This window comes from Anser brachyrhynchus (genome assembly GCF_964034855.1).
Source record: "Anser brachyrhynchus genome assembly, contig: SCAFFOLD_466, whole genome shotgun sequence".
NCBI lineage: Eukaryota > Metazoa > Chordata > Aves > Anseriformes > Anatidae > Anser > Anser brachyrhynchus.
The window spans coordinates 28,883-45,553 of NW_027663573.1; the positions used below are offsets into that span (position 1 = coordinate 28,883).

Genomic DNA, 16,671 nt, shown 5'->3' on the forward strand with positions numbered 1-16,671 from the left:
AGTTACAGCCCATGAGCACTTCTGGCCTGGGGAAAGCCCTCATGGTCAGGAGACAGTGAGGTGGGGGCAGCTCCCCCAAATGCCCTCTGCAGCCCCTACCTGCTACAGGGTCCCCCCTGGGCAGCGCCTGGGCAGGGGCGCTGCAGCCCCTCTGTGACACGGTCTGAGGTCACAGTGCGACAGTCCCACCTCACAATGGTGACTGCCACCTTTTAACCTGGGGCCGCCACACGTCCTCCCACTTGTCCCTGAGAGGCCGAGGGGACTCCAGGCACTCTCCAGGGAGTTGCTCTTGCCACTGCTCTGCTTTGGAGGAGCTGCTCTGAAGTGAGGAGGAGAAGGTGGAAAGGGAGGCCACAGCAGGGGTGGAACTGAGATGGCAAAATACCTCTTCTCAGCGCCTTGCTTCCCTCCAACAATTGAGAAGCTCTTAAATTCTGGTAAGGCCTTCAGGCCCAATTTCACGAGGGTTGTCAGGCTCAATGACACCTCTGAAAACTGGTGTGGATCCCCTGAGGCCAGTGGGGGTGGCTGGGAAGGCCTGGTGTCTGCAGGAAAGGGCCTCCTTGACCATGCCAAAGGGCTGAGGGACCGACCTGGCAGCCGGGGTTCGGGGCTTTTTTCCTGACCCAGCCCCTGTGTTCCCTACGGCACCCCAGGCAGAAGTTGCCAGTCCTGAGGGTTGCTCCTTGCCTGGCAGTGGGCACTGCCCACCCTCAGCTCCTGGCTGGCTGGAAGAGCCGGAGGGGTCTGTGGGCTGTGCAGCGTCGCTGTGCTGGGAGGTGCGACGTGGAGAAGCTGCACATATATCTGCATATACACACGTGTTGAAGCTCCTCTGTCCACTTCCATGACTAGAAGTGAAAGACTGGGGGAGATACGCTACCGAAGGACAATTGTATGCAACTGCAGAAGAGTCAGTTGATAGGGTAGATTCTTAAACATAAAAGATACACCTGTTTTTATTGAGAGTCATTCCTTATGAGAGTTTTATTACCACAACATCCGCAGCATATCAAACTCTCTGATGAAATAGGCTTTGCCCCAAAGAAATGGCAAATTTCCTGCCACTCGTCGCTGCCTCAAGCAGACCAAAACGGTAGTACTTCTGCAAAACTGTTTACTTGAAAAGAGCAGTGGCAAAAGTAGAATGTGCTGACTGAGGTTGAATATACCCCATTCACTTCAGTCAAAGAGCACACGACAGAGAAATGACAGCAAATACAGCTCTTCTGAGCACCCTCAAAGCCACATGTAGTGGGTATCCATGGCAAGGTTTTGTTAGCAGGGGGCTGTAGGGGTGGCTTCTGTGAGAAGACTCCAGAAGCTGCCCCCCCTGCAGGCTGCGGCCTGTGGAGGACCCCCACTGGAGCAGATTCCGGGCCTGAGCTGCAGCCGGTGGAGAGGGGCCCACACAGGATCAGGGAGTCTGGGGGGAGGTGCTGCTTGTGGGGGACCCAGGTTGGAGCAGTGTCCTCCTGACGGATGGACCCCGTGGTACGGAGCCATATCTGGAGCAGTTCTTGAAGAGCTGCTACCTGTGGGAAGCCCACACAGGATCAGTTCGGGAAGGACTGCATCCTGTGGGACTGACCCCACATTGGAGCAGGGGAATAGAGTGACTGAGAAGGAGCGTCAGAGACAAAGTACTATAGAATGATCACAACCCCCATACCCCCGTTCCCCTGCACCGCTCGTGGGGAGGAGGTGGAAGAGGGTGGATGGGTGGAAGGCGATTTTGTTTTCTTTCCTTTGTTTCTCACTTCTGTGGACTGTTAGTAACAGGCAATGAAACTTAATATCTCCCTGCTCTGACTCTGTTTTGCCCATCACAATAATAGTTGCGCAACCTTCCCGTCCATATCTCAATCCTTGAGCCCTTTGCATCATATTTTCCCTCCCTTTCCCTTTGAGGAGGCGGAGTGAGAGAGTGGAGCTTGGCTGCCCACCCAAGTAAAACCACCACACCACCCAAGAATGATACAAGGAAGCAGGCTACATATGTTCCCCACTCCTCTCCTCTGCCAAACCGTAACATCCTTTTAACTGGTAGCTTTGCCTCTGGGACATCTTATGTGAGACCGCTAAGTTCTGCGCTCTCTGATATATTCCTCCTTTTCTGAGCACGTTTTTGCTGACACGCGTCAATACACAGGGGACAAGGGGAAGCTGCTCCCTGCTGGGGACACACCAGGGCCTGCCCTGAGCCTTCTAGAGTCCCACGGAGCACAGCACCGTGCCCTCACTGGTGCCACAGTCCACTGCCAGGTTGGCCTTGAGGGTGGGTCACACCTGGAGACCTGCACCTGAAAGGCAAGGAGCCCTCTTTGGGGCAGCCTGAGGAGTCCTGCAGCCTCTGCTGGGCTCTAGAGAATGCAGCTGAAGAGTTCAAAATGCATCGGTCCTTGGATAGCTGTGTGCTAAGTGGCTTTAATGTTGCCGTCGGAGAGCATGACGTGTCTTTTCCTTGGTTTTCCAGAGCTCGCTAAGATTTGGGCCAGCGCATCCTACTACCTGAGTCAACAGCTGGCTCTCCACCAGGTGGGACTTGCCTCTTCTTCCCTCACACCCTGATGTTCCATGAAGCAATGAGAGCCCTTTGTCATCGAGTGCAGTTATTCTTCCCTCCTTTGGAAGCAGGACCAATGCCCCAGAAGGCCTCAGTAATGCACTGCTGGGCCACGGACTAGCTCCGCTGTCAATTCAGATGTACTGTGAGGTCCAGGCTCGGATTTCAGAAAAAGGGCTGGACTTTTCCTGGGGCTTCCTGAGTCCCCCATTGCCAGAGCTGATTACCGAACTGGGCCGGGGTACTACTTCAAGGGTCGTTCCAAGTGTGGGAAGCCCCCTTGAATCTTAGTGAGCCAATGGACGTGTGTCGGCTTTTCCTGCACTACCTGGCTCTTCCTTGGGGAAGGGGGGTGAGAGGGAAAAGTCCAGGCCCTCTACGTCTTCTCCCAGCTCTCCAAGGAACCCATCTTGCTCAGTTGCATCTCAGGTGTGGACAGGGCACAAAGCTCCCTCCCCACTCTCTGGCAAGTCATCTCTTTGTCCCTGCAAAGCTTCTTCTGATCCACCCTCTTCTGTTTCAGGCTGTCCGCATTCCTGGTCTTGGAACATTCACAGTTGTCACAGAGCAAGTAGCCAGCCAGAAAAATGACATCGTGACTGTTGAGAGACCCATGTTTCATCTGGCTAAGGCTATTGTGCACAACCATGACCTCCGATACGACTACATAGACATTCCAGGTAGGACGACTGAGGACTGAAAGAGGTGTTTGCCCTTGCAGCAGAATGCGAGAGCTGTGCTCTGCTGTCCACCGGTGATGCAGCCGAGGACCAAACTCCTGGCGCAGCCTGAGAAAAGCTCGTCAAAGCGAGCCTGGTGTGAAACGGACCCAGTCTCTCTAACTGCTTTAAATAATCACCAGATGACAGTGCAGCATAACAGCACACTCTCTTTGACCTGCTTCAACAAGAGGTTTTACTCCAGTTTTATTGGAAACGTGTCTTCTTGCCCCATGGTGTTTCAACTCTTGCTCCCACCTTCTGCTGTACTAGGCCTCGTACAGGCAAATGCCAGAGCTCTTCTTGGCTCTCAACACCTCTTTGCAAGCAGAAAAAGCAGGCACCAGGAACTTGGGTCCGTGAATCGGAGCGTTCCTGTCTAATGATTAGGAGCACACTGTGCGTGGACATGACTGCCATGGCCTGGCACCATTCAGCTTGCCATGGGTCCTAGCACCTTTTTCCCCGCCTCATCCTGCAGTCAGGGATCTGCTTCCTGCCAGTTCTGACCTTTGATTTTAGCCAGCTTAGCAGCTCTCTAAGTGCACGTGCTCCTTGTCCCTTGTTTTCCAGGCCACCTGCATTTTGAGGAACTGCCGTATGCTCAGATCGCCTCAGAAAACAATGTCTCTGAGAGCTTAGTGCGGCTTTGCATAGAAAGGACCACGCGTCTCTTCTGTGTCTGCACAGAGGACAGGCAGAACGTTGCCTTCCTTTGGAGAGACGTTGGCATGCTGATCATCGAGGGCAAGGATGTTAAAATGAAATTCTATGAAGACTTTCTGAAAAAGCTGAATGGGACAACGAATGCTTTGCAAGCTCTTCTCAGGGTAGGATTTTCATTTTCCCAGCACTACCCATGGTTCTTCTGAAGTGCCTTCCAGGGACTGGGTGGCTGCTTTCTCCTGGCCTGTCGTGCTTCTTCAGCCAGTTGGGCTCCTCGTGGTCTGCAGGAAAGCAGACTCTGTAGAGCTCTTCCCTTGCAGGCAGGGGCCTGGCTCTGCAAGAGACCCCCCCGAGAGAGGCCTTGCTTTTTGGCAAAAGGCTAGCGTGCCAGTGGAGATCGCTGCTCAGCCCAGCGTTTGGGCAGGGAGCGGAGGTGCAGGCAGAGCAAGGCTTGCTGAGGCCGGAGCCCTTAGGCAGCTCTCGGTGGGGCTAAGCTGGACCAAGCAGCCAGCCCTTGTCAGTGTCCCCATCGCCTGTCACTTGTCTCTGTCTATTGCAGATGCCAGAGATGAACAACTCTGTCATCTCTCACCTCGACACCGCTGCTTCTCAGACCGCTTCTGAACGTGTCATTGTCTTTCCAATGTGAGTAAGCTTTCCAATGTGAGAGGTAGCTATGTGCTGGATGGTACTATGAGTTAGAGAGGAATAAGTTTTTCCCCTGAAGCAGCAGGCAGGATTATTGCGAGGTCAGCCATGCTCACAGCAAGGACAGGAGAACATTGGCACAGTGCCCTGTCTTCAGCGTGGTGCTCTTCTTTCCAGGTACAAGCACGAGAGCATGCTTAAGAAGCCAACGGGGACAGTGAGTCTGAGAGGACAAGTGAAGCCCAGCAAAGATCAAAGGGCAGTGAGTCTGATCGGACAAGTGAAGCCCAGCAAAGAACAAGGCTGGACAAAAGGAGGAGAGAGCGTCAAGAAAGGTAAGGAACCCATGGGTCACTTGTAGGGGCATGTAGGTTTCCTTCCTCCTTGTCTGGAGGGGATTAGGGCCGAGGTTACCACAGAGTGCCTGGAGGAGCCTGAGACACCTCCTGTGACTCTATCCCCATGGTGGGAAAGCTCGAGCAAGCCATTGTGGAACAAGATTGTGCGACAGCCCTGCACCACAAACGTCCACTGTGAGTGCTGAAGGACACCTTTCCTGTGGCCTCCACTCCCCAGCCTGTGCTGCAAACCCTGGAAAGCTCTGACCCTGCTTCCTTCCATGCTCTCAGATGCCTCACAAACAATGCCTCTGTTGTGAGCGTGCCTCTGTAGCAAATGTGTGTGCGTGGGACCGATCAACAGATGCAAGAGCCGTCTCCTCTTGTGCGAAGCGATTCCCCACCCCAGAATGACTCTTTGAGGGCATGGGCATCTCCCAGGGAGTCCCCCATTTCAGCACACGGGGGAGATAAGGGCATCAAAACGGTATTGCCCAGGAAACAACGGTGCACTATAGCCAGGAAGAAAGAGATGGAGAGTGTCAGAAAAGGCCTACGAGGTCCCAGGAAACATGGCTCCAAAGGGACAAAAATGACCCCTGCCAATGGTGTTGCCACAGGCTTGAGCTGATCTGCATGCCATTCTTGCTGGAACTGGGACAGAATTGGCGCACGATTACCACAACAGCAGAGATGCTTTACTCAAGTTGTCTCCTTTCTTCTTTCCAGAGGATCTTCCCAAGAAGCGCCTCCTTCATCGAGCAACACTTGCTCCAGAGAGGTTACCCGCCCTGACTGTAAAGCCGGAGAGCAGTCAGAAAGCTGAGCAGACAGAGCGTCGTGCCAGGTGGGACTCCTGGAGAGACAAATGTGGCTGCTGCCCTGCTCTTGTCTCTGTAGGAGTGCAGTTTCTCCTGGACGCAGAAGCTGTACGAACTCAAAGTGCAGCTATCCCATCTCCCACTACCTTGCGATTTCTTGCTGCATGGCAAGCATCTTGCAGCATCACTTCTTAGCTGGGTAACTAATGGCAACGGCTCCTTGCAGGACTGGGAGGTCTTTCTTGCTTTCCCTCAGACTGCAATGAGCACAGTGTCTCGAGTCTGAAGAGACTTCCCCAGGAGCGATGGTGGAGGAGTGCAGGTGTTCTCCTAGCATCTTTTGGACACTATCGAGTGTTGGTCCGGGCTGGGCTCAACCACCCGGGCTGTTTCCAGCTCTCGGAGAGACGTGACAGAGAGCAGATCAAGCATTCAGGGGCTCTGCAGCCTTTTGCAGCGGAAGCAGATGCACCACTTGGAAGCGGATGATGCGAAACCAGCTCCTCCCACACTCTGGTCACCTTGCCCCATTGTGTCTTTGCAGGAAGCTTCCGGCCATCCAGAGGAGTTCTGTGAAGGAAAAGGAAGAGGAAGAGAAAGTAATTCCTCAGGTGACTCCCAGGATGGTAGACTTTATTGCCAAAGCTATTGAGCAGAGGAAAGAGGTACGTGGCATGGACTGCTGCAGAGAGTGCGTCCTACTGAACTGTAGAATAGCGTCACTCGATGGACACCGGTTCACAGAACATTCTTGACTTGTGCCTTCATGTGACCACTGAGTTGTTTCTTTGGGTGCTTCACTGAAGAGAAGCCCTTTGCTGTGTCATTTGAGAAGATGCTTTTCATCCCCATTAGCTTCCTGAAACACACCCAAGAGCTTACCCGGGGATGCTTCTGATGGCAACGTCACTGCATGGCTTGCCTGGGTGGGATAGGCAGCTGTCAGGTTGCTTCTAGCCCCGTGGTCGCTTAGCTTGCCCAGACATTCCAGAAGGGCTCTTCAGGCGACTCTTCGGTTGAGCCTGCAGGAGCATGGGAGCAACCCTGAGCTGACAGACGGGCAGAAGACTGAGTGAGGGTGGAAGGGAGTGCAGGAAGGGGGGAGACACCCCAGCCCTCCCCGCACAGCGTTACTAACTGTCTGTGGTTGCGTTTTGGTCACCCTCCAGAATAAGTGCTTGAAGATTAAGGAGACGCTTCCAAAACACATTCAGAATTTCTTGGCTGAGGAGGAAAATAAGAACAAAGAGCTGCAGGAGGAGAAAAAGAAACAACCCAAGCAGCAAAGCGCAGCACTAACCAAAGCAAAAGTCAAGAGAGAAGTGGAGATGCCAACAACCGAGGTACTTTGAATTTGTGCACTAAAGGAGCACTTTCCCACCGGGGATCTGAGGCTGCAAGGTGCTTCTAGCACCCAAGCCGTAGTAGCACTATTGCTGCAGCACTGCAGGGTGGGTTGCTGCTGCCTTTGCTGAGCAAGAGAGACCAAGAGGGAGTTCTAGCAAAACGCCGGTAGTGCTGGGACATGACGCTGGGAGCGCACCGATGGCCTTGTGCTGGTTGTTTTCCCAGTCCCCCTGGGGTCCCTGCCAGAAGTGGTCTGGAGGTTGTCTGGGAGGGTGGGAGGGGGCTGCATGCTGGGAAGCATCAGCCCAGCGCTGCGGGGCTGTTGTAATGAGAGTAATTCCTTTGCAGGAATCCTGTCCCTCTGAGGAGAGAAGTCCCGAGAGAACTCCCAGCTCTCTGTCTGAGAGCGACTCGGGGCAGTCCAGCCCTGACCTCATGGAGAGGATGATGGGGGAGTGGGACGAGGACGGAGAAGAGCCACCCAGAACTCAGCAGGACAGCCCTGTGCCCCCTAAGCGGTAAGCGTGCAGCAGCTGCAGCCAAGGCCTGGGGTAGTGGAGTGGTGCCGAGGCACCTGTGGGTCGAGGAAGCCAGCCCCTGAGCCAAGGGGTCGCTTACAGAGCCCTGGGAAGCCGAAGGCCAGGGGTCTGAGCTGGCTTAGAGCCCAATGCCAGGGGCCTCTCCGCAGCCCAGAGCAGCCCACGCTTGAAACTCCTCCTGCATCGAAGGGGCTGTGGGGCCGAATGGGGCCTTGCGGGGAAAGGGTGGCTGGCTGAGGGAAGAGACAGGAGTGTTGCGGCTGAACAGTGAGAGAGACTTTGTCCTTACTGCTGCAGGAGTCTTTCTCCACGGACACATGGGACCCTAAGGGAGGTGGTGACATGCATCGTGGAGCAGGTGGCCCGTAAACAAAGGGGAGAGAGAGATGCGGAGAGGGATCTGCAGGAGCAGCTCAAGTGGTAAATTTCCCCGGACGCGGGCAGTATTTCCTCCCTTGCAGTGCCCTTCCTTCCACTCCCCCAGCCCTGCTGGAAAGAGGGGTTTTTCCTGGCACTGGCCTTCTGCAGCCCCAGCAGGCGGCCTGCTCGGGAGCCCCGTCTGGGAGCGCTCTCCAAGTGCTCACACCACCTCGTCCCGCTGTGTGCTTGCAGTGAGCTGGCAGTGCTGCGGTGGAGTCGGTCGGCGAAAGAGGAACAGAGCTACCACCAGCTTTGGCAAGTGGGTCACCAGCCTGCACCCCCTGCTGGGCCAAGGCAGAGAGAGTCAAGACGGGTAAGTGCCCTGGGCTCCTGTCCACAAAACAGTATTCAGGAATGGGATTGGACACAGGGGTGGGACTGCATCACAGGGACCGTGGGCCTGCTGTCTCCAGCCAGCGTCAGATCCCCTCATTTCTGTCCTGAACAGTCTTGCAGTGTTGCTCTGCATGTCTCTGCGTATGCAGAACTACAGAGGTTTGTGTTGATCTCCGCAGGTGCGAAGAGTAGTGCCAATGCCTGTCAGCAAGGGACCGGAGAGGCCGTCCGGCACACAGAAGGGTCCAGATGGAGACATCCAGCAAGGGCCCTCCCTGCAGCACGAATGGGACCAGGGTTGCCCATCCAGGCTATTAACGCCAACACCTCCTTCCATTCAATAAAGCCCTGTCTCCAAAGTTCTCTGGGTCTTTCCTTGGTGGCCGTCCATTCTGCACTTTGCAGCGGATGAGCTTTCATGGAGCAGGGAAAGGCCAGCACGGGAGGGAGGGCTTGACTGTCAGTCCGGCTCCCAGGGCAGCTCTCTCCCAAGGCCAAAGCTGTACCTGCTCGCCTGCAGCTCTGCTGCTGGTAGCAAGCACACTTCTTGCTGCTGGCGTGTCCTCGGCTGCATGACCTGCTTTGGCTGCACATCCCTGATTAGGAAGGGACTGTGCAGGGAAAAGGAAGAGGAAGGGAAAGGGGAAGGGAAATGGGAATGGGAGCGGGAAGGGGAAGGGAAACAGGAACAGGAAGAGGAAGGGGAACAGGAATGGGAATGGGAACGGGAACGGGAATGGGGAGAGAAATGGGAAGGGGAACAGGAAAGGGAAGGGAAATGGGAAGAGGAGGAGGAAGAGGAAGCGTAAAGGGAAGGGGAAGGGGAAGAGGGAGAGGGAGAGGGAGAGGGAGAGGGAGAGGGAGAGGGAGAGGGAGAGGGAGAGGGAGAGGGAGAGGGAGAGGAAGGGGAAGGGGAAGGGGAAGGGGAAGGGGAAGGGGAAGGGGAAGGGGAAGGGGAAGGGGAAGGGGAAGGGGAAGGGGAAGGGGAAGGGGAGGAGGAAGAGGGAAGAGGAAGAGGAAGAGGAAGAGGAAGAGGAAGAGGAAGAGGAAGAGGAAGGGGAAGGGGAAGGGGAAGGGGAAGGGGAAGGGGAAGGGGAAGAGGAAGAGGAAGAGGAAGAGGAAGAGGAAGAGGAAGAGGAAGAGGAAGAGGAAGAGGAAGAGGAAGAGGAAGAGGAGCGGGCTTTTGCCTGGGGCAGTTCCTGGCATCAGTCCCCTTGGAGGTCAAAATTGTCCAGAGGCTTGCAAAGCAGAGGCTCTCCAGTGTGCCCAGGCCAGCACTGCCAGGGATACCCAGAGCTGTGCAGGCATCGTGATGGGCTGTGGGGACAGTGACATCCAAGGCAGGAACTATGGCTGCGGAAACAGGGAGGAAAGCTTATGGTGAGGACGTTTTTTCAGTCAGGAAGTTAAGATTAATTGAAACCTTAAAAGTTGAGGACTGGGAGAGTGGATGGGCACTTACAACTTTGGTGAGGAAGCGGAAGAGGAAGGGGAAGAGGAAGGGGAAGAGGAAGAGGAGGAAAAGACATTGCTGTTGTTTAAATTATTGAGGAAATTAATTGTTTTTTGCTTAATGGAGAAAGGAGAGATGAAATCCCCATTGATAAACCTGGGAAAACTATAAAGCTCTTCGTTGCCTGACAAAGGTTTCCTTGACCCAGGTTAGCAAAGCAAATCTAAGAGATGGATGTCAGCTGACTGAGCAAAAAAATCCGTCTCCTTTAGAACTAACTCTGAGCAGTCTAGAATCAAAAGTACATAAAGAAGAGAAAGGATTCTAGGCAAGCTGTCTTCTTTCTCCCAGCTGCTGCGGAACCAAGGCATTCTACTGGCCTGGAATGATCAGGAGGAGAAGTATCAATCAACTTGGAGATCATGTCTTTAAGAGTCTTGTCAGGCAATTGGATATTAGCCTGTCTTCACGATCTTCTGGAATACTTCTTGAAAATGATTGCTAGATATTTAGTTACCAGATTGCTTCCAGTAATGCTGATATTTAAATGAAACTGAAGAAAGAGGTAACCTATGTAATCTGTGTGAACTGCTTGAGAGAGTCCAGCACAGAGCCACAAGGATGATTAAGGGAGCGGAGCGTCTTCCTTACGACGAAAGGCTGAGGGAGATGGGTCTCTTTAGCTTGGAGAAGAGGAGACTGAGGGGTGACCGTATTAATGTTTATAAATATGTAAAGGGCGAATGCCAGGAGGACGGAGCCAGGCTCTTCTCGGTGACATCCAATGACAGGACAAGGGGCAATGGGTGCAAGCTGGAGTGTAGGAGGTTCTGCTTAAATATGAGACAAAACGTTTTTACGGTGAGGGTGACAGAACACTTGAACAGGCTGCCCGGGGCGTTGTGGAGTCTCCTTCTCTGGAGACTTTCTAAACCCACCTGGACGTGTTCCTGTGTGACATGATTTAGGTGTTCCTGCTCCGGCAGGGGGACTGGACTAGATGATCTTTCAAGGTACCTTCCAATCCCTAATATTCTGTGATTCTGTGATTCTGTGTGAATAAGTGCACTACAGCAGCTGAGTAAGATACAACATTAGCAATGTTGCTTTTGCACAGCAGTACCAAAAACTCTAGCAGCAGTGCAGAAAGCTCAGCAGCCACTCCAAGTTAGTGACCAATGAAATACTGATTTTAGGTCACACGTGTAGGGAAAGTGCGGAAAGCTTTAGGCAAAGCCAAACTGCAGGAAGATGTGAAAAATCACGTCTTGCATATCCCATTGCTTCTTGAAATCTGCTAGCCTGAGTGATTGAGTTTAGGGCAGTGACATACTTGAGTCCCGTGACCTGGAAGATGGAAAGACCAGTTTGACTGATACGGAGGACTGGGATGCCATACGTTTCCTTTCCTTTGAGGGAATCTTTTGTGTGCAAATGTCCCAGATGTCACTGCCACTCAAGAGAACTTTTCCTTGGGAAAAAGACAAGGAATATTCAGCAAGGTGTCCTGGTTGCAGTTAGGACAGAGTTAATTTTTCCTCAAAGTAGCTGGTAGGGTGCTATGTTTTGGATTAGGATGAGAAGAGCGCTGATAACATGCTGATGTTTTAATTGTTGCAGAGCAGTGTTTACACCAGGCCAAGGACTTTTCGGCTTCTCGCTCTGTCCTGCCAGCGAGCAGGCTGGGGGTGCAGCAGGAGCTGGGAGGGGACAGACCCAGGACAGCTGACCCAAACTGGCCAAAGGGGTATTCCATACCATCTGACGTCATGCTAAACAATATATAGGGGTGGCTGGCCGGGGTGGGGGGCCGGCTGCTCGGGGGATAGGCTGGGCATCGGTCAGCGGGTGGTGAGCAATTGCATTGTGCATCACTTGTTTTCTTACACATTATTATTATTAATACTATTATCATTATCACTATTATTATTATTATTGTTATTATTATATTCCTGTCTTAATAAACTGTCTCTATCTCAACTCACCGGCTTCACTTTCCCGTTTCTCTCCCCCATCCCAGAGAGGGAGGGGGGAGGGTGAGCGAACGGCTGTGTGGTGTTTAGCTGCCAGCCGGGTTAAACCACAACACAAGGTCAATGAACAATCTGGCTTCTGTCAAGCTCTCCAGGATTATCCAGGGCAGTGCATGTGTCCTTCCAATGTGCCATTCCTGACTGTAAGTGAAGCTCACTGTAACTGTTCTCTATTTTAAAATGTAATTGGAAGAGCATGAAGCTTACTTCATGACAACCGTTATGAGACATCACAGCACCATGAAAAACCTAAAGCACTAAGTTGTAAGGTAGAGAAAATAGACTGCTCCTTGGATATATTCCCATGTTAAAGCTCTTGACCACTGACCACAAGACTGTGATTTCCAGTTGCTGCTTCCATTGGCACAGCTGGCCGAGGACCCTGTGTGGCACCAGGAGCTTGGGTCTGTGGTTGGGTGCTTTCTTTTCATGATTAGGAGCACACTGTGTGTGGACATGGCTGCCATAGACTAGCACCTTTTTCCATGCCTCATCCTGCAGTTATGGATCTTCTTCCTGCCAATTCTGATCTCTGATTTCAGCCAGCGTAGCAGCTCTCTAAGGGCACGAGTTCCTCTTCCCTTGTTTTCCAGGCCACCGCCATTTGGAGCAACTGCCGGATGCTCAGATTGCCTCGGGAATCCGTGTCTCTGAGAGCGCAGTGCGGCTTTGCATGGAAAGGACCACGCGTCTCTTCCATGCCTGCACAGAGGATATGCAGAACGTTGCCTTCCTTTGGAGGGACATTGCCATGCTGATCATCCAGGGAAAAAATGTCAAAATGCGATTCTCTGCAGTCCATGGCAACATTTTTAGCATCACAGCCCCATGAAAATGCTAACCCACTGAGTTGTAAATTAGATTAAAAAGACCACTTCTTGGATATAATCCCATAGTAAAGCTCTTTTATTTCCGTGACTAGAAACCACAGACCACGAGGCCATCCAGGCTGCTAATGGCGGCACTTCATTCTGTTCAATAAAGCTTTGTTTCCAAAACACACTGGGTCTTTCCTTGGTGGCCGTCCACCCTGCACTTTGCAGCGGATGAACTTTGGTGGAGCAGGGAAAGGCCAGCACAGGAGGGAGAGCTTGACTGTCAGTCCGGCTCCCAGGGCAGCTCTCTCCCGAGGCCAAAGCTGTACCTGCTCGCCTGCAGCTCTGCTCTTGGTGGCCAGCACACTTCCCGCTGCTGGCTGGTCCCCGCCACATGCCCTGCTGCAGCTGCAAATCCCTGCTTGGAAGGGACTCTGCAGGGAACAGGAGGAAGAGGAAGAGAAGCAGGCTTTTGCCTGGGGCAGCTCTGGGCACCAGTCCCCTCACCGGTCAAAACTATCCGGAGGCTTGCAAAGCCAGGGTGCTCCGGGGTGCCCAGGCCAGCACTGCCAGGGGTACCCAGAGCTGTGCAGGCACCATGCTGTGCCGCGGGAGCAGCTTTTTCAGTCAGGTAGATAGTTTCACTCCCACTTGTCCCTGAGGGGCCTTTTGTTCCACACCTCCTTGTCAGAAAGGCTGGGAGGAGCGCAGGGGAGATGAGCAGACCTCCAAAAGCTCCTCTCCAGACACCTGGGTCAGGACAATGCTCTCAGCAGCAGGCTTGAGAGCAGGCTGTGCAACAGGAGGGAAGGCACCCCAAGGCTGCGGATTCAGGTCCGCCTGAGTGCTCCAGGCCAGCAGTGGCAGTGGCTGCAGCTGCAGCGGGACCCAGACCCCTGCAGGCAGCAGCAAGGCACTTCCCCGATGGTCCGGAGGGGCTCTGGCTGCAGAGGGGCTGCCGCGGTGCTGGTAGTGGCACTGCTCATCCTGCACGTCCCATCTGAGGGGCTCCTTGGGCTCCCTGGCACTGTCACAGTGAGCAGCTGAAAAGACAGGTGGCCCCTTCCACAAAACATCCCCCTTAACGTTGCTCGAAAGGTGAGATGTTCATCTGGTGGGGCTTCCTTGGCCCAGGCAGCCCTAATGGCTGTAGGACAGAAAGCAGAGCCCCACCTGTGGTGCCTGTAGTTTCTCCATAGGCTGTCAATTAGTGTGCCTGGGAGGCTTCTTTCTTCTCATTGTCTCCATGTCTCTTTTGTCAGGTCTGTGTGTTGGCCTAGTTTGCTTTCTGGTTTTTGGTTTTGGGGAAAGAAACCCACCAGCAGTTACAGCCCATGAGCACTTCTGGCCTGGGGAAAGCCCTCATGGTCAGGAGACAGTGAGGTGGGGGCAGCTCCCCCAAATGCCCTCTGCAGCCCCTACCTGCTACAGGGTCCCCCCTGGGCAGCGCCTGGGCAGGGGCGCTGCAGCCCCTCTGTGACACGGTCTGAGGTCACAGTGCGACAGTCCCACCTCACAATGGTGACTGCCACCTTTTAACCCGGGGCCGCCACACGTCCTCCCACTTGTCCCTGAGAGGCCGAGGGGACTCCAGGCACTCTCCAGGGAGTTGCTCTTGCCACTGCTCTGCTTTGGAGGAGCTGCTCTGAAGTGAGGAGGAGAAGGTGGAAAGGGAGGCCACAGCAGGGGTGGAACTGAGATGGCAAAATACCTCTTCTCAGCACCTTGCTTCCCTCCAACAATTGAGAAGCTCTTAAATTCTGGTAAGGCCTTCAGGCCCAATTTCACGAGGGTTGTCAGGCTCAATGACATCTCTGAAAACTGGTGTGGATCCCCTGAGGCCAGTGGGGGTGGCTGGGAAGGCCTGGTGTCTGCAGGAAAGGGCCTCCTTGACCATGCCAAAGGGCTGAGGGACCGACCTGGCAGCCGGGGTTCGGGGCTTTTTTCCTGACCCAGCCCCTGTGTTCCCTACGGCACCCCAGGCAGAAGTTGCCAGTCCTGAGGGTTGCTCCTTGCCTGGCAGTGGGCACTGCCCACCCTCAGCTCCTGGCTGGCTGGAAGAGCCGGAGGGGTCTGTGGGCTGTGCAGCGTCGCTGTGCTGGGAGGTGCGACGTGGAGAAGCTGCACATATATCTGCATATACACACGTGTTGAAGCTCCTCTGTCCACTTCCATGACTAGAAGTGAAAGACTGGGGGAGATACGCTACCGAAGGACAATTGTATGCAACTGCAGAAGAGTCAGTTGATAGGGTAGATTCTTAAACATAAAAGATACACCTGTTTTTATTGAGAGTCATTCCTTATGAGAGTTTTATTACCACAACATCCGCAGCATATCAAACTCTCTGATGAAATAGGCTTTGCCCCAAAGAAATGGCAAATTTCCTGCCACTCGTCGCTGCCTCAAGCAGACCAAAACGGTAGTACTTCTGCAAAACTGTTTACTTGAAAAGAGCAGTGGCAAAAGTAGAATGTGCTGACTGAGGTTGAATATACCCCATTCACTTCAGTCAAAGAGCACACGACAGAGAAATGACAGCAAATACAGCTCTTCTGAGCACCCTGAAAGCCACCCAAAAATGCCGTGAGGAAGCAGGCTACATATGTTCCCCACTTCTCTCCTCTGCCAAACCGTAACATCCTTTTAACAGGTAGCTTTGCCTCTGGGACATCTTATGTGAGACCGCTAAGTTCTGCGCTCTCTGATATATTCCTCCTTTTCTGAGCACGTTTTTGCTGACACGCGTCAATACACAGGGGACAAGGGGAAGCTGCTCCCTGCTGGGGACACACCAGGGCCTGCCCTGAGCCTTCTAGAGTCCCACGGAGCACAGCACCGTGCCCTCACTGGTGCCACAGTCCACTGCCAGGTTGGCCTTGAGGGTGGGTCACACCTGGAGACCTGCACCTGAAAGGCAAGGAGCCCTCTTTGGGGCAGCCTGAGGAGTCCTGCAGCCTCTGCTGGGCTCTAGAGAATGCAGCTGAAGAGTTCAAAATGCATCGGTCCTTGGATAGCTGTGTGCTAAGTGGCTTTAATGTTGCCGTCGGAGAGCATGACGTGTCTTTTCCTTGGTTTTCCAGAGCTCGCTAAGATTTGGGCCAGCGCATCCTACTACCTGAGTCAACAGCTGGCTCTCCACCAGGTGGGACTTGCCTCTTCTTCCCTCACACCCTGATGTTCCATGAAGCAATGAGAGCCCTTTGTCATCGAGTGCAGTTATTCTTCCCTCCTTTGGAAGCAGGACCAATGCCCCAGAAGGCCTCAGTAATGCACTGCTGGGCCACGGACTAGCTCCGCTGTCAATTCAGATGTACTGTGAGGTCCAGGCTCGGATTTCAGAAAAAGGGCTGGACTTTTCCTGGGGCTTCCTGAGTCCCCCATTGCCAGAGCTGATTACCGAACTGGGCCGGGGTACTACTTCAAGGGTCGTTCCAAGTGTGGGAAGCCCCCTTGAATCTTAGTGAGCCAATGGACGTGTGTCGGCTTTTCCTGCACTACCTGGCTCTTCCTTGGGGAAGGGGGGTGAGAGGGAAAAGTCCAGGCCCTCTACGTCTTCTCCCAGCTCTCCAAGGAACCCATCTTGCTCAGTTGCATCTCAGGTGTGGACAGGGCACAAAGCTCCCTCCCCACTCTCTGGCAAGTCATCTCTTTGTCCCTGCAAAGCTTCTTCTGATCCACCCTCTTCTGTTTCAGGCTGTCCGCATTCCTGGTCTTGGAACATTCACAGTTGTCACAGAGCAAGTAGCCAGCCAGAAAAATGACATCGTGACTGTTGAGAGACCCATGTTTCATCTGGCTAAGGCTATTGTGCACAACCATGACCTCCGATACGACTACATAGACGTTCCAGGTAGGACGACTGAGGACTGAAAGAGGTGTTTGCCCTTGCAGCAGAATGCGAGAGCTGTGCTCTGCTGTCCACCGGTGATGCAGCCGAGGACCAAACTCCTGGCGCAGCCTGAGA

General features: G+C 53.7%; 1 protein-coding gene across 1 annotated transcript; it reads left to right on the plus strand.

Annotated features, from left to right (window-relative positions):
• Nucleotides 1-997: 997 nt before the first annotated feature.
• LOC308187228 (coiled-coil domain-containing protein 81-like) lies at nucleotides 998-7,035 on the plus strand. Its single transcript, XM_080609392.1, has 6 exons — nucleotides 998-2,541; nucleotides 3,093-3,249; nucleotides 3,862-4,118; nucleotides 4,514-4,599; nucleotides 4,780-4,937; nucleotides 5,670-7,035. The coding sequence occupies exons 1-6, from the start codon at nucleotides 2,434-2,436 to the stop codon at nucleotides 5,954-5,956; spliced, it is 1,053 nt and encodes a 350-aa protein (XP_080465518.1). The 5' UTR covers nucleotides 998-2,433; the 3' UTR covers nucleotides 5,957-7,035.
• Nucleotides 7,036-16,671: the final 9,636 nt, after the last annotated feature.

Excerpts from the sequence above, each read along its gene's own strand:
- LOC308187228 (XM_080609392.1), top strand. The coding sequence starts at position 2,434 with ATGTTGCCGTCGGAGAGCATGACGTGTCTTTTCCTTGGTTTTCCAGAG. Across the intron at positions 3,250-3,861 it reads CGACTACATAGACATTCCAG|GCCACCTGCATTTTGAGGAA; the intron begins GTAGGACGACTG and ends CTTGTTTTCCAG. Across the intron at positions 4,938-5,669 it reads AGGAGAGAGCGTCAAGAAAG|AGGATCTTCCCAAGAAGCGC; the intron begins GTAAGGAACCCA and ends TCTTCTTTCCAG.